The 23,159-nt window shown below is 36.5% G+C and overlaps 1 protein-coding gene and 1 pseudogene across 6 annotated transcripts in view; one reads left to right on the top strand and one right to left on the bottom strand.

Moving 5' to 3' along the window:
* COL19A1 (collagen type XIX alpha 1 chain) overlaps window positions 1-23,159 on the bottom strand; it is a 312,492-nt gene that overhangs the window by 264,612 nt on the left and 24,721 nt on the right. For all 6 annotated transcript variants that reach the window (XM_032864437.1, XM_032864441.1, XM_032864440.1 and 3 more), the window contains exons 5-6: window positions 5,615-5,738; window positions 4,092-4,367 (exon numbers count right to left, since the gene is read on the bottom strand). In XM_032864437.1, the coding sequence (XP_032720328.1) occupies window positions 4,092-4,367; window positions 5,615-5,738 (400 nt within the window). The remainder of the gene's footprint in view (window positions 1-4,091; window positions 4,368-5,614; window positions 5,739-23,159) is intronic.
* LOC116871711 lies at window positions 6,043-6,332 on the top strand (annotated as a pseudogene).

The raw sequence follows: 23,159 nt of genomic DNA on the forward strand, positions 1-23,159 counted from the left end.
AAGCATGTTAACTTTCATGTATTTGTGTTTTTCCACATTTTTTCTTGTGGTTCATTTCTAGTTTCATAGCATTGTGATCAGAAAAGATGCACAGCATGACTTTGATCTTTTTTAATTTGTTGAGACTTGTTTTGTGGCCTAATGTGTGATCTATTTTGGAGAATGTTACATGTGCACTTGAAAAGAATGCATTCTGCTGTTTTAGGAAGGAATGTTCTGAATATATCTGTTAGATTTATGAGGTCCAATGTGTTATTCAAAGTCCATTTCCTTGTTAATTTTCTGTTTGGATGATCTATTCATTGATGTAAGTGGGGTGTTCATGTTCCTTATTATTATTGTATTACTACCAATTACTTTCTTTATGTTTGTGATAAGCTGCTTTATGTATTTGGGATCTCCCATATTGGGTGCATAAATATTTACAATTGTTGTATCTCGTTTGATTGTTCTTATTATGATTATATAGTATCTTTCTGTGTCTCTTATTATCTTTGTTTTAAAAGTCTAATTTGTCTGATATAAATATTGCTATCTTTCTTTTAAGTTCTGTTTGCATGATAAATGTTTTTTTATCTTTCAATCTGCACATGGTTTAGATTTGAAATGAGTTTCTTATAGGGAGCATACAGATTGGTTTTGTTTTTTTTTTTTAATCCATTCCATCATCCTATGTCTTTCAATTGGAGCATTTAGTCCACCTACATTCAAAATAATTATTAATAGGTATGTACTTATTGCCATTTTGTTACTTGTTTTATGGTTGTTTATGTACATCTTCTCTGTTCCTTTCTTCTCTCACTTTATTCTCTCTCAATTTGCTGGCTTTCATTAGTGATATACATGGATTCCTTTTTCTTTATTTTTTGCATATCTATTAGTGGTTTTTGATTTGTGGGTTTTGATTTGTGGTCACTATTAGGTTTGTATATAACATATTATGCATATAGCAGTCTATATTCAGTTGATGGTCGTTTATGTTTGAACCCATTCTTCACTCTTTCCCTGTCACATTTTAGGTATATGGTGTTATACTTTACATCCTTTTGTTTTGTGAATTCCTTGACTGATTTTCATAGATATAATTGATTTTATTGCTCTTGCATTTTCCACTTTTCCTACTCTTACTTTTGGTCTTTCCTTTCTACTCAATTCTTTTCTACTCTACTCTCATAGGTCTGGTTTTATAGTCATGAATCCCTTTAACTTTTGTTTGTTTAGGAAACTCTATCTCTCCTTCTATTCTCCTTCTTGCTGGATAGTGTATTCTTGGCTGCAGGTTTTTTTTCTTTCCACACTTTGAATATATATGTCATGCCACTCTCTTCTAGCCTGCAAAGTTTCTGCTGAAAAATCAGCTAACAACCATATGGGGTTTCCCTTGTATTCAACTGGTTTTTCTTGCTCCTTTTTGAAATTCTCTCCTTATTACTACTTTTTGCCATTTTAATTACTATGTGCCTTGGGGTTGACCTCTTTGGGTTAATTTTGCATGAGGCTCTCTGTGTCTCCTTGATCTGGATTTGTGTTTCCTTCCCCAGATTCAGGAAATTTTCAGCTGTTATTTATTCAAATAAATCTCCTGTCCTCTTTTCTCTTGCTCCCTTTCTGGGGTCCCTATGATGTGAATACCATTATGCTTGATGATGTTACTGAGTTTCTTAAGCCTGTTTTAATTTGTTATTATTATTTTTTCTCTCTCCTGTTCAGTTTGATTGCTTTCCATTACTCTGTCCTCTAGGTCACTGATCCTTTACTGTGCTTCCTCTTGTCTACAATTTATTCCATCTAGTGTATTTTTAATTTAAGTTATGGAGTTCTTCATCTCTGATTGGTTCTTTTTTATGTTTTCTATCTCTTTCTAAAGAGTCTAACTGAGGCTTTCCACTCCTTTCTCAAGTCCAGTGAGAATCTTTATCACCATTACTTCAAATTCGTTATCAGGCATATTACTTGTCTTCCATTTCATTTAGGTCTCTTACTGACATTTTTAGCCTTTTTTTTTTTTTTTCATTTCGAACATATTCCTCTGCCTCCTCATTTTGGGTATGGCCTTAATTTTATCCTCAAATGAAGTAAGATGCCACACTAAACTATGAAACCACTGTAATATTATAATTTTTACATTGTGCCTTTTTAGAGGACACACCTGGTATTTTTTCAGCCCCATGTTCTGGGCTCAATTCTTTTCTTGGGTGAGAAGTTAATGAAACACAGAACACAGCACTCAATGTTCAGAGGACAAGCTCTGAGCCTGGACCCTGCACTTGCAATAACTTATTTCTCTCTCATTGCTATCTCCCTGCAAATGTTCTGAATTTATTTCAGTATGTGCTTAGTTCTTTAAGTCTTAGAAACAGAGCTCACTTTGCTCTCACTAGTTTTATAAGAGGTTCCAATCCCAAACTCTAGTCCCTAACTTTAGTATTGCAGCAGGTGCCACTCTCTTGTACTGTTGCTGGAATTCCCTGAATTTACTCCCTATCTGTCTATACTCCACCTGCTGCTGAAAATACATCTCTGATGTTCTAACTGCTGGTCTCCACTTCCCACCCTACATTTGGAGAGAATTTTCTGAAAGGTCTGTCTAGTATTACTGTGTTACAATTAATACTGTTATTATCATTGGAAGCCACCATTTACTAATACAGACTTTGATTCTTTCATTAGTCTTCAAGATGTCTGAGAGAAAGAGAAGCAGCATTTTTTTTTTCCATTCTCTTAGGCCCGGGTTCAGTGGAGTGTCTAGACCTGAATAATACAGGGAACTAACTACATACTAGATACTACTGCACATACTCTATATAATTTTAACTAAGTAACTCTAACAACACAATTTTTCAACTGAGGATACTGAGACGTAGATTAATTAACAGCTAACAAGATAAATTAGCAGATCATTACAGTTAAGTAGATGAGCTAGGATTTACAGCGCATCTGTCTGATCCCCAAATCAGCTTACTCTCCACCATGCCATGATGTCTTGCTTCTGTGATTGGTTTTTCCTACTCTGGCCTATTTTGCTGATCATCACTGAGCTCTAGTTATGGCATTCTCACTGATTTGTTCACTGTTTCTAAAAGAGAACAGTTTAAACATATTTTATTGAATATATATTTACACATATACTATCTTTATCCATCTATTAATCATCTATCTATCATGATTGCTTCCACAGGGACATTTGGAAAAAATACACTGCCCAAATATGTATTTTTACAGAATTGAACTTTGGAAAAAAAATTAAACTGTTATGTGCGTTAGCAATTTCTTTCTTTCTTTCTCTCTCTTTTTTTTTTTTTTTTTTTTTGCATTAGCAATTTCTGTTAGTGACCTGTATTCAGGTAATTTTTAGGTTATTTTTATGGGTTTTCTCATCATTCTACCCATAGGAAAGTCAGAAGTCATGAAATTCAGAGATATCTCACTTTTTTAGGAATTTTTTTTAGGATCACCTTCTTCTCTAGGGAAATTAATAAATCTATTAACACTTGAACACTAGATATGATTTTTAAAGGAGATTTTTATCTGAAAGGGTATTGCTAGCCATTTGCTCTCATCCAAATGACTTACGGACACAATTAGTAGTTATGTTTCAGTCCAGCAGAACATTGAAAAACCATTATAGGCTTCTGAGAAATAGTCTGCAATACAAAACTATTGCTATTCTAAGGATGAGTAAACTGCCTATTGTTCTTGAGTAGAAACATCAGGTAATCTGGGACCATTTAATCTAAAGTTCATCTTTTCCCAGTCTTTTCTATTCAAAACATATAAGCTTATTCAAGCTGACTTTTTATATCACATGGTTCCTTTTTACTAGAATTTAATTGTAATAATCTTATTTTTTAAGGCATGACCTAGTTCTTTAAAATTCACAGGCTGAAGAAAATGGGTGAAAATAGAGAGAAGATAATATATGTGAAAATACAGTTGGAAATACATAGCTATGCCTTCACACATCTGATGGCTAATTTAAACAGTGTTGAGAAGGGAATGTATTACACAGTAATTAAATAAAGAAGGTTTTAATAAGGTATCTAATTTAGAAACTTTACTAGTTCTCTTTCATAACCAACGTCACAACTCACGTCCACAGGCTTGCCATCGGAAGCTCGTGCTGCAATTACAGTCTTTCCACGAAGGTCCACAGTGTCCTTTTCATCTATATGCCGGCTTGCAATTAAATTACAATCCATATAGAGTGAAATGTCCCGGGATTGAATACCAATGCCAAGTTTATGCCACTGACGATCAAACAAAGGACGGAGTTCTCGATTTTTAAAAATGTAATTCAACACATCTCCCTCAGGAGCTCGGAACATAAATTCCACCACCTTCTTTCCACCATCAACTACCATAGAAACCTGCAAAAATGCAAATTAGCATTAAATGTTTCAAAACTAGGGTTCAAAATTACTAAAGCGCACAAATTAAAAGTTAGAGATGCGTGTTGGTATAATTGAGGCACTTAGTAAAATGTTTTAGATGACACCAGATTTGTTAATACAAAAGAACAGCAAATATCTAGGTATGAAAATGTTTTAAATATGGGGCATTCTGGTGAATGTAATATGTTCCTTTCTTGAGAGAACATCTGAGGATATATATATGTATATCTAAGTATATATATAATTCTGTATGAGTAATTCAAGAATTAAATGTTACTTAATTTAAAAAGAATAAGAATAGGATCATTTCTCTTAGCATAGAAACTGAGATTGACTTCTTGAAACTTTGTGATGATTTGCATGGTGTAGAGAAAAATGCCTTTTCATAAAGGATATACTTTTAGTTCAGTTCATGTTTCCATCATAAAATTGTGACTATATTAATAGATTAAAAGACCAGTGAAACAAAAAACATCTCAATGGATAGGTATAGAAATAAACCCAAATGTAAGGTGCCAATAAGTAATACTGAGTTTCATCTCCCCCCACCAACCTGGAGTCTTTACAAACTCATCTTTTTGCCCAAGTGTCATCACTCACACAAGTATTCCTAGGTTCCTTCTCCCTGTGCCCCATTTTAGGAAGCTGTCTTATCAATGTTCCCATAGTCCCCACTCAGCTCTGAGCCTACCTCTACCACTGCACCTGTCACACCATGGCTATGCTATAGTATATTGTTCTCCTAGATGCTGTCCTTTTAAGACCTGAGAAAGGTCTTTCTCCCTGAGAAAGGAATTACTCTTTTAAAAATCTCGTCGTCACTAACTAGAATATAGCATGTGTTCAATAGCTTTTTATTGATGGAATCAATATTTTATCCCACCTCTTTACTTACTCCAGACTTTCAAATGAAACAATGAATGAGTTATCTAAAAATGATACATTTCAGAAATGATAGGAGATAGAGAAGTTATTAGTGTCAATGAAGCAGTTATGAAAGAAGGGTCATTTGAGTGTCTTTAGAGAAGATATGAATCATATTACAGATCTCAGCAAGATCATCCTAATGATGAGAACACTTGCATTTCCCTGTTGATGATTCCTCTAAAAGGAAGAATATTCAGATACTAGATCTGCTTCCAGATTTGTGCACACCATGCCAAGATTCAGTTGGCATAACCATGTAAGAGAAAACTCATCAGCACAACTCTTTGTGTCCTTACCTGTGGTATATTCTGCTGGTTTAAAACCTGCCACAGAAACCATCGTTCCTTTTTGGTGCTTCTTCGTACTCGAAACATAGCTGCTATGGCGTACTCATCAGGAAGGCCTTTGGGAAATATCTTACTGGGGAAGAAAAATAAAGAATTATTGTGAGAACGCTGAAGATGGTGAGGAAAAAAAATCTAGGTATGAAGTTCTTTGTAACAAAATATTTTTTTCCCACTACAATAAAACAAAATCTCTAAAATGGAATTTTCTCTATAAAGTCACCATTATTAAACTAAATTTCATAATGACCATTACTGTACTGCCTTAAGTAACGTTATTCATTAAAAAGCAAACGAAAGGTTAATTCCACGTCCGATCTGATTCTGGCATCTTTGCTGAGCTGCGAGGTGCCTCAGGGGTGTCTATAGGAGTCAGCACCATGGCGGAAGACATCAAGTCCAAAATCAAGAACTACCAGATTGTTACTTTGGACAGTAACACAGCCCAATCACAACCAGACCAGGAACTGCTAGTAGAACTACCTGGACTTCTACCGCTGAAGGAGGTGATATCTCCATGTGTGAATGGTCCTGGCGTGTTTAGAAGTCCTTCTGCCCCACAGCCCAAATGTCAGCCTGGGATGACCACAGGGCAGAAGGCTCATCTCCTGAGAAGACGGAACTGGCTCCACCTACCTCTTTGTCTTCCATCCTTCTCCCAGGGTGGTGAAGGGCAAAGTGGGTACATGGTGATCCCCACCCTGAGATCGTGAATCACGGGTGAACTAATAATAAATCCTCATTGGAAAAGTATAAGACTGTGTATGTATAAAATAGCTTGATGGGCAGTCAAGAAACCAGGGTGGAAGTTTTACCTTGATCAGTAAGAGTGATGGTTTTTTCCATTTTGTTTTATGTTATTAAACTGACCATATTCTCCATACCAGACGACAGAGTGAATGACTAAATAAAACAGCCTCAAGCCCCTATATGTGCTAAAATATATCTTATGTTCCCCTTTATTATCTATACAATTTCAAAAAAATTTTATTATGTAATTTTTGAACCACATAAAAATAGTATAATAGAAACTCCTGTGGGGGCACCTGGCTGGCTCAGTTGGTGAAGCATGGGAGTCTCGATCTTGGGGTTTTGAGTCACATGCTGGGTATAGAGCTTACTTTAAAAAATAAACAAACAAACAAAAACCCTCCTGTGTATCCAAATAAATAGACAGATAGGTAACAAATAATGTGGCTTTGATGTCTGCCATTTCTTTTTGGGACCACCTATAAACCTGAAGGTGAGCATAGGTATAGTTGAGAGGTGATGCCAAAACATAAACTTCCAAATGACATTTTGAACTAGTTAGTTGCATCCAAACTCTTTTTAAAAAGGAAACCTCAACCCACACAGCAGACCCCCACTCCACCCCCACCTGCAGTAACTTGTGTCTCCATTTTTCTTCTAATTTCCTGCCTCCTTTACCCCACTCTCCCACCTTCATGCTCTTAGGATCATATCTTTATTTCACATGTTTTGGAATTCGACAGAACTATTTCCTGGAATTCTTCCATTCATTATATTGAACACATCTTCAAATATGAGCTGCACATTACTGAAAAAAATTTTTGTAAGTTTTTATTATTTTTTTTCTACACAATCTTCTCTTATCTCTTTTAGGAACTTGTTTCTTAGACAACCACTTAACACCTTATCCTAATGATCTAGTCTACTATTCTACTTTCTGGAGTATTTCCCTCATTTATTTTCCAATCCATCTATTCAACACCAATTTTTGTTTTTTTTTTTTTTCTTATTACCAGGATCCTCTTTTGTTCTCTTTTTAAAAATATCCTGAACACGGTATTTTAAATCCCTGAAATAATCAGTGACATGGGTTTTTAAATGTTTTTCCTGCATCCTTGAACATCATTTCATCCAGGTTCGTTTCCCTGTTTGACAGTTTGGCCTCTTTCTTCCATGCTGGGAGCTACACTCCACTTTCTGATGGTTTTTGATAATCCACATGTCATTAAGGATGAAGCACAGAACTTTGATTGCAAGCTTTATGTATGTCCGCACAGTGCTGATGAACAACTTCACGGCATAGCATGATCAGCTAGCGGATTTCACTGACAGTCCCTCACATGTGAATGTAGAAAGATTAGTTCTCTAGGGACACTCAGTTTCTCCAAAGAAGAATCTTTCTATGTCCCACTTGGAAGAGTATTCATCTGGATGCAGGCCGTAGTTCGGTACAGAATTTTGCTTCATCCCTGTGTTTTTGGTGCCGTGCCTCTTTCCTGCCTTCACTATCCTGCTTACCTTCCACCTGGAGGCTCTCTGGCTAAATTTCTCTCAATAATAAGTCTAATAAACCTCTCACCTTCTGTCTGGTTGTATGAGGAAAAAGGAGGTACACTAGGTACACTACACCCACACACACATCCCTTACCAACTTCTGCAGAGGCTGGTTCCCCCTAGAGATAAATCTCTCAGGTGTCCACTGAAGTCAACTGACCCACATCTCACTAGAAACCCCAGCCCAGCAGTACATAGGTTCTAACATCTTCCAACTGCTTTTTGTCTTCAAAGAATCTATTGTAATCTCTTTCTCTTGTTCCAACTCCCTTTTCTACAGTCAATTTTGCATTTTAGAAGGTTAAAAGTCCTTTCAAATCTTCAACCTCTCCCTCTCCAATGCCCCTTTGATCTTGGTTTATAAACATATGCATATCTTCCCCCTGCTACAAAATAGATAAAACTTCCTCCAACCTTGCTATATCACTGTATCACCCTCTCATCTATCCACCAACCTTCTTACATGAATATCTTAATATCCTCATTGTTACTACTCACTTAGTCCTTAACTGTCTTGCATTCTAAAAGCATTTCCATTCAGTTAATCCACTGGCCTCTTCTCAATTCCCATTCCCCTCAATCCTTCTGAAGTCTTTAACACTGAAGATATCCTTTCCTCATTGATATAAACCAAAGGTCACAACCACAGGCCTATAGGGCCCACCCAGGGAATTGGAATGTAAACTTTCTGAGGTTCTTTGTCTATCCTACTCACCTTCTTGTTCCCAGCATCTAGAACAGTGCCTGCACAAGGCGGGTGCTCAATAAATATTATTAAATGAATCAATTAGTGGACTGAATTCAGATATATACTACCTAAAAATATATATACAAAACAAAAAAACACATGGCCCTCTCAGTCTAGCTTTGATTTTTCCATCTTGGATAGAAATATGCATCTAAGAAAATTTCACTTTCCTCCTAAGACTTTTATTAAAAACAAACAAAAACGAAAATGAAACAAAAAAAAACAAAAACCCAGGGGTGACTGGATAGCTCAGTAGGTTTGGTGTCTGCCTTCTGCTCAGGTCATAATCCCAGGGTCCTAGGTTTGAGCCCTGCATCAGGCTCCCTGCTCAGCAGGAGCTTCTCTCTCTCCCTCTGCCACTAACCCCTGCTTATGCTCACTCTGTCAAATAAATAAATAAAATTTTAAAACACACACAGACGCACTCACAAAAAACAAACAAAACAAAACAAAACAAAGCAAAAAACACCAGAGGAAGTGAGTTAATAACAGCAACCAATACCCATCCTCATGTAGAGGTCACAGGTTTCTTTCAAGTTTATTGCCACTAGGGCACTCTATAACTGTTTGCAAAATGAATGAGTGACCTAGCAAATGAAACAGATAAAGACACACTTAATTTTGACAGAATTCTTTAATATTTCATAAAACTAAATATAATTATTTTTAATAATTCATAATCAAATTAAAAATTGAAAATATATCTCATGAAAGGTTCTGTGATAAAAAATAAACTTAAATATTATTAATATTGTTAATATATAATAAATACAGTCTTAAAATAATACACTGAAATAAATTTAGTTATGTTTACAGAAAAACTGATTTTTTTCTTAGCCTAAGTTTATAATGGATACAAATCCTTATAATTACTATCTTTTCCTTTCAGTAACTCTTGCTCTACTTTCAAAGACAAAAATGATTTCACTTGCTGAATTATAATTTTGAAGAAAACGTCCTCTATTTTAAAAACAATACATTATAAAATATATCAGCTCTTATAGACTATGCTTCTTTTTTATACTACATGAGCACACTTAATGTGACACAGAATAATTTCTCTGGGTCTTGCCAAAGTTTCTATTATAAAAGATGCCATATTGGATTACTGGTCTGATACCGGAGAGATATAATGACAGCTTGTTATGTGTAAGATACCCATGCTTGAATATTTTTGAATGGAGTGTAATTTCCTATGAGAAATTCCATCCATTGCTTATTCAGCAATATTCCCATTAAGAAAAAATTTTTTATCCTTACTTGCCAAATAATTCATATATATATGAAATGTATATAATATATGTGTATGAAATACATATAATATATATGTATATATATTATAGGGCTAAAAATTATCATTGGGATATTTTCTACCTTCTCTCCATTTCATACACATTGTATGTATTTCAATGCTGTAAATGGCAAATTCATCCAATAAATTAATACTAACCTATATATGAAGAACTCAAAGTTTAGTTAAAATTAAGTGTAATTAATCCTTTATTTCCCATTGTCTACTTTTCTTCACACTAATGAAAGTCATCTAAATATCCATGGATAGGTAAGAGTAGAAATATACCAAATTAACAAAATGTTCAATCTAAAAATCAATTTCTTTAATGTTACTAAGTAAAAGTCACTGAGAGTCAAACTAAAGTCATTCCAAATTACCCAAAGGTGCCAAAGGAAATTTGCTGCTTGCAGAGTCCTCTTTACACTAGCCCCTGAGAGCACTAGTTCTAGATACAATCTGGAGTGTCTCTGAAGCCTCATAATTCACATATTTTAGACTCCTTTGAACTTGTAATTTATTTCAGTGTTGAAAAAAATCTAAAATACAGTTTTCACCCACTCTCTGATGTTCTCTATGTATAGCAGCCCTCTGTTCAATCATAAAATGGAAAGAAACACTATTAAACTCTACAGGAAGTGGCAGAGAATCAAAAGTAGGGCTCCTTATAGTGATTAGCTATGGCCGAAGGCAATGTCCAGATCTGAGAACAAGTGAGATTTGACCCCACAAAAAACTGATTTCATAAAGATGTTAACATTATAGTACTTCCCTCTCAGTGTTAAAATTAAGAGAGATTTTTAAATTTTCTTCTTTATAGTTTCACTACTTCCTCAATTTTTACAATGAGCATAAATTGTATTATCATTTTTAAAGCAACACTACTATTTTTCAGGTTAGGAAAAAACAATCCTGTTGTTTAAAGTGAATTATAAATTAATCTGATATTCTTCAAGGTCATAGATGAGGGAGAATTAACAATAACAAATATTGGGGCACCTGAGTAGCCCAGTGGGTTAAGCCTCTGCCTTTGGCTCAGGTCCTGAGATCTCAGGGTCCTGAGATCTCAGGGTCCTGGAATCGAGCCCTGCATTGGGCTCTCTGCTCAGCAGGGAGCCTGCTTCCCCTTCTCTCTCTGCTTGCCTTTCTGCCTACTTGTGGTCTCTGTCAAATAAATAAATTTTAAAAATCTTTTAAAAAAACAGTAACAAATATTATTTTTTTCTATTATGGGAGGTTAAAAAGTCATAGAAGTCTATAACTCCCAATCTAAAGCCTTCAGAATGGTTCAGTCATGAAGAAGTAGGATGAGATGAAAGAAACTTCAAATGAAAATACACTTTACCCAATATTTTCTCCATATACTTCAAACAGAATATCTAATTACAAATTCCTAGTACCTGTACTTATGAAGTTGGATACAAATGAACATTTTATTAAACATGAAGGAATTCACTGTATAGGAATTTAAGAATGGGCCGTATTTGTCTACATAGCATACTTCCCACAGTCTCTAAATCTTTCTCACTTGATTAATGAAAATCTTTGCTGGTCAGAATTTATTTAAAAATCTTTAAGAAATATAAGTAAAATGATGATGTCTAAAACATATCTGCAATACAGAAAAGATCTTGGCGTGAGATGGAAGAAACATTTAATCATTCTGTGTATGTGTAATTGTTATTAAATAGGATTGTACTTCCACTGTCTTTTGTATACATGGTATGAATGCAGAGACTATGTTAGCTGACAAGCCCAAACACCTAAAATTCTATTAGAACTTTCTTTCTCTCTGAAAAACACTTGTGTTTATAAAACATAACCTCTGTTTCCGCTAAAATAGTCCCTAGAAACTGGTCACATGTCTAATAATTAATTCTCACCTTGGAAAGAATAGAACAGAGATCTATGAGATTGTGATAAAGCAAGGAAGTTAAGAGAAAAGACACAGAGAGGGAGGAATAAATCCAGAGCAGGAAATGCTCCTTACTTAGAAGACCGAAATGTCATCGTTCTGATCCCTGGGTAACACAAACATCATCTTAAGGCACTGGCAGTTAGAGAGCAAAGTTTCAAAAAGAAAGGTGATGCCAAAGGGGAGATGGAACCAAGATAAACCTTGACTGTTTTCCTTGCCTGTGCTGTCAACTCACGTGCTTAAATCTCTACTGGGCATCTCCACTTGGATATTAAAGGCATCTCTAATTAAATAACTGAAATTGAACTTTGTCAACACATCCCTTCACCAGAATCCCACATCTCCATAAAAGGTGTGGCCATTCACCCACATTCTCCAGCCTAAAAGTCATTCTTGAATCCTACCTTTTCTTTATTTTCCTCCATCACGAACAACCATGAGCAAGTCTTACTGTTTCTACCATCAAAATAGATCCTAACTCTGTCTACTTCTCTTCAGCTCCACTGTCACTCACTAGTCTAAACTGCCAGTCTCTCCTCAGGACTCCTGTGATGGTTTTGTTCTCCCTCTTTCCCCTCCATTACAGGCTAGCCCTGTAGGATGCACTTTTCGAATGTAAATCAGACGTCACCCCTCCCTTACTTACAGCCTTCCTGCAGTATCCTATGGTTCCTGGAATAAAATGTGCACATCTTTGATCATGGCTCACAAGGCTTTATCTGTTCTGACCCCTGCCCTCTCTGACAGGTCATCTCCTATTCCAGTTTCTGTGTGGAACCCAGACTCCAGGCACAATGACCTGAATTTTGGTCCTTGAGCACACTAGTCTCATTGGGGTCTTGGGCCTTTGTACGTCTTGTTTTCTCAAAACACAGGATGGCCATTCCCAGAAGTCCTCACTTAAATGGCTTCTCCTCACTATTCAGGTTTTAGCTCTGTTTCACTTTTTCTGGAAGGTTGACAGCTCTTCTCACTTCAGTTACTACATAACATTTTACCTTGTTTTATTTTCTTCATAGGCTTATAACTACCCAAGTATTTTTTTAATGTATTGGTTTACACATGTATTGCCTGTCTACAACCCCTAGAATGTGATTTCCATGAAAATAGGGGCTCTGCTATGTCCAGATCTGAGACTTGTTGCCCTAAATCAACCATTAGACTAGTATCTGGCTTATAGGAAGCACAAATAAAAGTTTGTTCCATTCATAGAAAATCCATCATGATACCTATGGCCAGTCCTGGCATGTGTACATGGTATTTGCATAATGTTTAAAGTTAAGACCTTTAAGACTATGCCATATGACATTCAGCAGGAAAACAGAAGGGAAAAAGTCAAGCTCTATATGATTTAAAGCAGGTTTCAGTTTGACACAAAATAAGTCCAAGAACAAATACAATCAGTGTTCTTACTTTCAAAAAGAAATTTTAAATCTCTACAAGTTATAGCAAAATAGATCTCCTGCCCCAAGAAGATTTCACCAAAAATGTCCTTCAGCAGAAGTCTTCCAATGTTTGGAAATGACACCATACATAAGAGTTTCCTGTAGTTCTACAGTCCTAAAGCTGAAGGGAACCTTTAGAGTGATTTAGATCAACCATCTTATAAATGAGAAATTAAAGCCACAGAGGTTAAATAACTGGCCCCACCATCATCTGCCAGAGGTCAGGATGGAACTTGAACTCGGGACTTCTAATTCCTGGGGTCAATTTTTTCCAGTATATCAAGTTGCTTGCATCCTCCGGGTTAAGAATAAAATTTCCCTCATCATTACTGACCTGACTTAAAAGTAATGTTATGCGACTATAGGGAAGGGAAAAAAAACCACTTTTCTGAATACTAGAAGAGATGGGGGGAATATAAATAAATATCAAATATCAGTAACAACAAATGAATAGTTAAAATGTTTACAATCATGATAGTATTAACAACAATAAATCATACTTGGGGCTCTGAGCCAAGTATTCATCATAACATTTGCATATCTTAGGTAACCAGTAGCCATAGAGAGGGAAGAGTATTACCGTTCTCTCCCTTAATTATATTTTGAGCACAGATTAGGAAATATTGAAACCACATAGTAATATCTTTAAAAGACGGCTATGATCTGTTGGGTTTTAAGAAAGATACCCATGCTACAGAAGTGATAACCAATCAGGAGTATTTTCTCTATATTCCTTAGAGATTATTTCTTAGAAAAATTGGATTTATCACCAAACATTTCTTTAAAAAGCACAATTTTGGGGAAGTAGTAAAAATTCTAAGAACAGCATATATATTAATAATTACACAATGTGAAGAAAAGCATGACATGTTCTCATAAAAAAGTACCTTGGTGTTTGTCCTACTGGTGAGAAAATACATTGTTATTTTAATATCTTAGGAAGAACACCAATAGAATAGTAACCTGACTAAAAAGATGAACAATTCCTTAAAAAGTGAAAATAATGATCAGAAATGTGACTATTTCAAATAATTATAGAAGAAGAACCTTTAGCCCTGAGCCTATATTAATGCTTCCCCGGCATGGGGAGCAGTATAAGCTTCTATCCCATTCATCCCCTGAGGTGTGAAATCAATGTCAACCAGAGCTATTCACAAAGTTAACTTAATAAAGTTGAAGTGTCTGGTCTCTCAGGGACAGAAGGATGTCAGCTGAACAAATCACAGGCATTCCTGGCTGCCCAGTTAATGAGAAACCAATAAGAGCTACCTTAAATGGATAAACTCTGCTTTTTCATACTCCCTTCTAGATGGGGAGCACTGCAAGCATGAAAAATCATAAAACAAAAAATAATTCACTCTTTTATAGTATGTGCAAAATATTTATTGATAAAGTTGTTTTATGGGGAGATGGAATCAGGGAGTGGATCTCATTTAGTTTCCATGAGTAGGCCCTAGTGGTTTGTTGTCAAGAAAAATAAAGATCATAATGAAGCTCATAAATTTCTTTACTTCTTTGTATATTAAGTAATTGGTAATTTCATTGTACAGCAAGTTCAAGTTGATGTATTTGTTCAGTACTCCTAGAAGGACCATAGTTTTTAATGTGGCAAGTGACATCTCTGTCTCATGTATGGAAAAAGTAAAGGACAAAAACCAAACTGCAGAATAAAAAGGGATAGAGGAAGAAAAAAATGTGACTGCCAGTTTCTTTTTTGTTCTTTTACCTAATTAAATAATAAGGAATGAGAGGCAAGAAGTGAAAGGTTAAAAAAAAAAAAAAGGAAATACAAAGAGTAACAAGCTTTCATAATTTCAGTGCTCACAAACTGAAAAGAGAACATAATTATTCTAGAGAAATTTCATTTTGTATATGGTATTCCCAAAATCAAGCATGGTACATATTTGGATAGCAAAGTGCTTAAAAAATTAATTACTAATGACAACAGTTCCCGAGGTAATTTTTCTACTAGCTCTTAGCACAAGACTTGAAACAAAGCCCCCCCCCCTTTTTTTTAAAGTGCTATTTTGGTAGAGATGAAGTGAGTTTTCCAGATCATATTTAGCAAGACCAACATTTATTTACTTTTTTGCTTTTAAAATGAAATGGCTAAATGGAAAAAAGATCTATTTTTAAATATCAAGAACTGGCTTCCAAATTAATTCTTCCATTCTAAATAAGCATGAGGCAGAGTTTATGAAGAACTTCCGTATTTACAAGTATCAATGGGGCCTTTGACTTGCTGAATATCTTCCAGGAAGAGAAATACGATACAAGTTACATTTCCTGAGAGTGAAGTGAGAGATGCTTGGAGTTTATAGTAAGTCATTTCTTTCCCAGCTGACACCCACCATCACCTGTCACATTACGAGCAATTTGGCTAGCAGGGCCTGGAAGGTTTGTCTGAAATGTCTTCCCCCCAAGCCGGGTGGTGATGTTTGAGTTCCACAGACACAGACTCTGAAATCTTAGCCTTTTTGTGCTTGCTAGCTAGGGGGATTCAGAAAGATAGATTGCTAATGGGAAAACAAAGCTTAGATGCCTCTCTGATAATCATGTGTCTGTTATGATTAGCACTCGTTCATCCTGACATCGTAAATAACTACCCATTGAAAACAAGCCTTTCTACTATATGACAGCCAGATAACAAAAATCAAGGATGGACCAGAGAAGCCACTCTTAAGAAACGATTGGAAGGCTAATTTTTTTTTCAGGTGTTTCCACCCAAAAAAGAACATAAATCCTAGGTCAAACCCCACCCTAAATCGGTCCTCCGAGAACTGAAGTGTGCTTCCTGGGTTTGGGGGCTTGGCCTCTGCCTCAGGATCATTTGACCTGAAAGCTGTCATTTTCCCAGGGGCATATATTCAGCTGTTTTTTCTTTGTCTGCTTGTTTCAAGAATGTAATGCTATTGTTCTCACACCTTCACTTTATTTTAAGCAGCTTTATGGAGGGGTAACTGACATACTGTGGTTTCTCTTCAGACCGTCGAATCTTTCACCTTTCACTTCATTTTTAAATAAAGTTCAAACCCCTTAGCCTGGCATTTAAGTCTGCTCAGAACAGCACCTCAGCCTCCATTTTCAGCCTCCTCCACCCCAGAAACTCTTGCCACCTGTGTTCACTACCACACAGGATTTCTCACCATTCTTCAAACTGACTTGACCTTTAAATGATACCCCAGCTACCGCACACTGGCCCCCTGGGTCACCTGGCAAATCCGTACTTATCCTTCAAGCCTCTACCTTACACATCCTCTGGAAAGCTTTCCCTAGATCCCTCAAAATGGCTTCCTCTGTTCACCTCTTCATGTTTGTCATCTTCATCTGTGCATACATCTAAATATTGCTACTATATTCCATAACAGCTAATTGTTAACATACCTATTTTCCCAGACAGAAATAACTCAATGCCAGGCACCATGTCTTTATTTATCTTTAAATCCTCAGTCCCTGGCATGTAGTGAGTCTTCCATGTCATTAGGGAATCAAATGAAATACTTTGTTAGAATTTCTTCTCTCACTGCATTCAAAGCTGAACTGAGAAATAATAAGGACAGTATATCATAAAATGTTTATTCTGTATATATCATGAACAAAGGGAATTTTTTCAAAAGATTTTATTTATTTATTTATTTATTTGACAGAGAGAGAGAGAAAGGGAAAGAGCACAAGCAGGGGGAGCAGCAGGCAGAGGGAGAGGAAGAAGCAGGGAGCACGATATGGGGCTCAATCCCAGAACCCTGAGATCATGACCTGAGCAGAAGGCAGACACCTAACCAACTGAGCTACCCAGGGGCCCAAAAAGGGAATTATATATTCTTATTATGGGTAATTAGAAGAGAGATAGAAATGTAAAGATAATAGAGAGGAATGTCTAGTTCATATCTATGAGCTTTTGAGTGTCATAAAAAAAAGAATGCCAAGAGTTGATTGGGTTACATTTTTAAATACACCAAGCAGCCCTGTGCCTTGGGAATGGCCTTGAGGTCCAAAGGACAGTTACAGAGAGGATCATTGGACTCATACCTTCATCCTCCAGAGCAAACACACACACCCCCACTCAGCTGTAAGCCACAAAGCAACTCTGGTACCTGAGGGCTGAGAAGGAGAAGCCATGAACAGGGGTTGGCTAGGGCCCATGAAGCAGCATTTTCATGGAAAGGACTCTCCAGAAAAGTAAGGGTGACTTGCCTGATCAAGGAAATTAGAATACAAGGACAAGAGTGTACTTTCTTTTGAACATGAGTACACGTGCAACACTCTTGGGGCTCCCCAAAATAACAAGAGCTGTTTTTAAGAGAGGGCTGAAGTTCTACAGTTGTACAGGTAGAAAGGTAGAAAGAAATCATCACAATTTAGCAGTGATGTTACTATTACATCATTTGACCTTAATACTAATGAGACCCGGGAACATTTAGATTATCTGAGCCAGAATGAGTTAAGCATTACATGAAAAGTATACTGAACCATACAAAAGGAAGGAATTTTGCTTGAGGACATCAGTGAGGACTGTGTTTAGAAGGTAGTGTGGGTACCAAACTTTCCAGGAGATATAACATTCAAATCAGCAAAAATGACAGGCAGAAATATGACAGGTAGAGAGAAACAGGTACAGAAAGGCAGTGTAGAGAAATACTACAGGGGCATTTGAGACAGGACAGTGGCCATCAGTAACTCTGAAAGAAATTTCCATAGTGTTCAAGGAGGCCGGTATGATATAAGGGGGTTAAGGGATGTGTGAGGAAGTTAAAGTCGTCAGTAACATTATTCCTCTGGGAAGTTTGGGAGTAAAAGGGATTGTCAAAGGAAAATGTTTCTAGAACAGAAAAGGATTAAGTATATATTTGTAGACTGAGAGGCCAGGATACTGTGGAGAGGAACACTGAAAACAGAAGAGCAAAGGGGATCATGAGTGGATCAAGGTATTAGAGGAGGCTGGCAGGGAGAAGATTAAGAGCACAAGTGAAGGGGTTAAAACAGAAGGGTAGCCACTACAGAGGACAGCTGAAGCAGGGAAATTCTGAAGTAGAGAGAAGAAGTCGAGATGGCTCAAATATGAGGAATAGCTTCGGTGCAAAACATCTGGCCAATTCAATTTCATATTCAACCAACCAGATGTTAATCCTACACAGCACAACCAAGTGTGTCCGTATTAATTGAAATTTTCACTGAACTTGTGATTGCTTCTTAATTACATGGATATAGCCATGGTGAGAGGAATTATTAAAGTCAATTATTTGAATATATTACTTTTAGCTTAGAATTATAAAAATTTCACCTAGTCTGGAACACATGTATTTTAGGAAATATAAGTGTTAATTAAAATGAGGTAACAGACAAGGTATACCAAGCTTACGTGAGTCACATAAAATAACATGAGTGGCTTTTGGCTACCCTGCTTATTTTCTGATTATCCTTCATGGTTAAACTGAAGGAATTAAAATGATGATAAATGAATAGTTTATTAGCTGACACAATTATTCTTCCTTGATTGATGTACACTTCAAAGTTCATCACTGAAATTAAAATTGTATTCCACTATCTGAGTCTGTGTTTGAGAATGGAGTTTAGCCTATCCAGTGCTATTCTACCAAACAAAGAGTCTGACAAATCTACAAAACACCTGTCAAGTTCTTATGAAGTTCTTAAGCACCAGTATAACAAAACATCATGCATTACTATAGTCAATTCTCTGGCTAATTTACAAATTTAAGATCATGCTTAAATTTAGGTTTACAGCCATTCTAAAAGCAATACATTTGCAACCACCTAAGGTTAATAGCTAATTAGTCCTCACAGCATTTATATGGGTCAAATAAGATTAACGATGACTTGAAGTCTATGCCTATACGCTTTCTTTCTTTCCTATACTCTGAAAACCTGCAATGCACACTCCACAGATACATACTTACAACCCCCACCCAAGCAAAACCTCTATCTCTTACCATATTTGATTTATTGGGTAAAAAGATGAAGGAAGAGGAAAGAAAAATCAAATATATAATCTAACTGTAGATTAATCAATGCCTGTCAAATTGGCCCAAGTAATTACCAAAACAGAACACCTTAATTTTATTATTTTATGATGACATTTGCATTATTATGACTCCTAAGTAGTATATTTAACTGGCACCTCACTACCTCAAGGTAACTGGCATAAGGACATTTTAAGATAAGATAATTTCATGTAATTAATCATAATAAAGTAGGAAATAAGCCCTAAATACATGCTGTATAACACTGTACCTATAGTTGATAACGATAATATATAGTACACTAAACTATGTGTTAAGAGGATAGATCTCATATTAAATGTTCTTTCTGAAATAAAACAAATGAAAGAAAATAAAACAAAACAAAAATAAAATACGTATGGATATTGTAGAATCTTTACACATGTGATCAATTACTGATACTCTTTACCATTCCCCAAACACTATTGGATTATATGAACTTGACGGAGAAAAATCACAACTTATTTAAATTTGATGATAATATTAAATGTTTCCAAAACTGATAAATGGAAATATTAAACTAATAACATTTCATATTATATTACATTTTAGTAGCCATTTCTATACAAAGCACTTTGTTACTGGAATATATCAGTATCCCTAAATGTTTCAGAAAAAAATAACAGATTCGTGATTGGTTCTTGTGATGGGGATATAAATATTTCCATGCATTCTTAAAAATCTGCATAATCATCCTCTTAAAATTCTGTTCTATCTAATATACGTAATTTGGCTATATTATATGAATTAAAGAACTCACTAACTGTGAACCTATCGGGCTTTTCTTTTCATCTTAAGAATGTATGACTTGCAATCAGAGAAAGACAGTTATCATATGATCTCCCTGATATGAGGAAGCTGAGAGGCAATGTGGGGGGTTTGGGGGGTAGGAAAAGAATAAATGAAACAAGATGGGATTGGGAGGGAGACAAACCATAAGAGACTCTTAACCTCACAAAACAAACTGAGGGTTGTTGGGGGGAGTGGGGGTAGGGAGAGGGTGGTGGGTTTATGGACATTGGGGAAGGTATGTGCTATGGTGAGTGCTGTAAAGTATGTAAACCTGGTGATTCACATACCTGTACCCCCTGGGATTAATAATACATTATATGTAAATAAAAAAAAAAAAAGAATGCATGACTTGGGATGCCTGGCTGGCTCAGTCAGTTAAGCTTCTGCCTTCAGTTCAGGACATGATCCCAAGGTCCTGGGATCGAGCTCCACATCAGGCTCCCTGCTCAATGGGAAGCCTGCTTCTCCCTCTCCTGCTCCCCCCGCTTGTGTTCCCTCTCTCACTGTGTCTCTCTCTGTCAAATAAATAATTAAAATCTTAAAAAAAAAAAAAAGGCAAAAAACTTATGACTTAGGGACACCTGGGTGGCTCAGTTGGTTAAGTGTCTGCCTTCAGTTCAGGTCATGATCCCAGGATCCTGGGATCAAGTGCCACAACAGGCTCCTTGCCCAGTAGGGAGCCTGCTTCTCCCTCTCCTTGCTGCTCCCCCTGCTTGTGCTTCCTCTTTCTCTGTCTCTCTTTGATAAATAAACATATAAGTTCCTTAAAAATATATTTTAAAAAAAGAATGTATGACAATAATTCTCCTCACACTTTTGGTGTGACAAACTATAATTAAGGAAATACAGTGACGACATAAGAATTATGTGTGTCATTCGATCTCATAAAAACAGCTGGACAACTTTTTAATTAATTCACTTTTCCTTACATGGGAAACTTCTTCTCTACAAAATGATAAGATGGCCCATATGAAAACCCAAGGGATGCATAAATAGTCATTCTCTATAGTTTAATGGAATTGTGAAGTAATCCTCCTGAAATTAGAAGCTTCAGCATCGGAGTTCTTAACATCATTTTGAGCCACAGACTCTAACTGGTTTTGAGAACCTGGAGAGGTCCCAAAGAAGAACAATAAAAATGAAAGACAGGTTAGAAAACCAGCCCTTCAGAAAACATGAACAGGCATTTCTGCAACGAAGACATTCATATGGCCAACAGACACATGAAAAAGTGCTCAACATCACTCGGCATCAGGGAAATACAAATCAAATCCACAATGAGATACCACCTCACACCAGTCAGAATGGCTAAAATTAACAAGTCAGGAAAGGACAGATGCTGGCGAGGATGCGGAGAGAGGGGAACCCTCCTACACTGTTGGTGGGAATGCAAGGTAGTGTAGTCACTCTGGAAAACAGTATGAAGCTTCCTCAAAAAGTTGAAAATAGAGCTACCCTATGACCCAGCAATCGCACTACTGGGTATTTACCCTAAAGATACAAACGTAGTGATCCAAAGGGGCACGTGCACCTGAATGTTTATAGCAGCAATGTCCACAATAGCCAAACTATGGAAAGAACCTAGATGTCCATCAACAGATGAACGGATAAAGAAGATGTGGTATACACACACACACACACACACACACACACACACACAATGGAATACTATGCAGTCATCAAAAAAGTCTTGCCATTTGCAACAATCTGGATGGAATGAGAGGGTATTATGCTAAGTGAAAAAAGTCAATCAGAAAAAGGCAACTATCATATGATCTCACTGATAGGAGGAATTTGAGAAACAAGATAAAAGGATCATAGGGGAAGGGAGGGGAAAGTGAAACAAGACGAAACTGAGAGGCAGATAAACCATAAGAGACTCTTAATCTTGGGAAACAACCTGAGGGTTGCTGGAGTGGATAGGGTGGGAGGGATGGGCTGGCTGGGTGGTGGACACTGGGGAGGGTATGTGCTCCCTGTGAATTGTGTAAGATTGATGAATCACAGACCTGTGCCCTTGAAACAAATAATACGTTATATTAAAAAAAAAAAAAAAGAAAGAAAAGAAAAAAAGAAAGAAAGAAAACCAGCCCTTATGAGGGAAAGATTGAAAATCATCCCTCTGTGGAATGCTAAAGGAAGTTTAGCCTTTCTAAGACAAGGGGTGGTGGCACTGAGTTCCATGGCCGATGCCTGATGACAGAAGGCAACATGTTTCAGTTTCTTCGGTCAACCCAAGAGAGAAGTGCAGTTTTTCCTTGCATCATGTGTCTCTCCAGCAGGTTCCAGAAGGAAAGACTAGATGCACATTCTTTCACTATTGTAATCCCAGAGCCTCGTAAAGGGCCCAGTCCATAGTGAGCTCACTAAATGCTTGTTGAATAAAAAGGGAGAGTTCTAGTGACACCTGGGTGGCTCAGTCGGTGAAGCATCTGCCTTTGGCTTAGGTCATGATCCTGGGGTCCTGGAATCAAGTCCTGCATCAGGCTCCTCACTCAGCAGGGAGCCAGCTTCTCCCTCTGCCTGCCTCTCTCTCTCTCTCTCTCTGACAAATAAATAAATAAAATCTTAAAAAAAAAAAAAAAGAAGGCAGCTCTATACTACCCTGGATTCACTACAGTGACTACTGAATGTCACCTCTTATTCACCCTTTAGCAGAACAGAAACATTTCAGGAACCCCTCATACTTATATAGTAAGCTACAGCTTTTATTTGTAATTGCTACAAGCCTTTAGTTGAAAACACAAAACTTAATGACAAAATCTTTAAATGATAACATCTAATGCTGCTGAAGATATTGGGTATTATATAGAATAGAAGGGGAAAACAAGGATGAAACATAATTAGAAGTATGTATCAAGATGTCTAAAAATGAACTAGTAATTCCACTGTGAAAAATCAATCTTACAGAAATAATTCTAAACACAGAGAAAAACAACTTTCCTACATGTTGTGGCATTATTTATAATGATAAAAATCTGG

Source organism: Lontra canadensis, unplaced genomic scaffold (genome assembly GCF_010015895.1).
Source record: "Lontra canadensis isolate GAN:19392208 unplaced genomic scaffold, GSC_riverotter_1.0 scaffold27, whole genome shotgun sequence".
Classification (NCBI taxonomy): Eukaryota; Metazoa; Chordata; class Mammalia; order Carnivora; family Mustelidae; genus Lontra; species Lontra canadensis.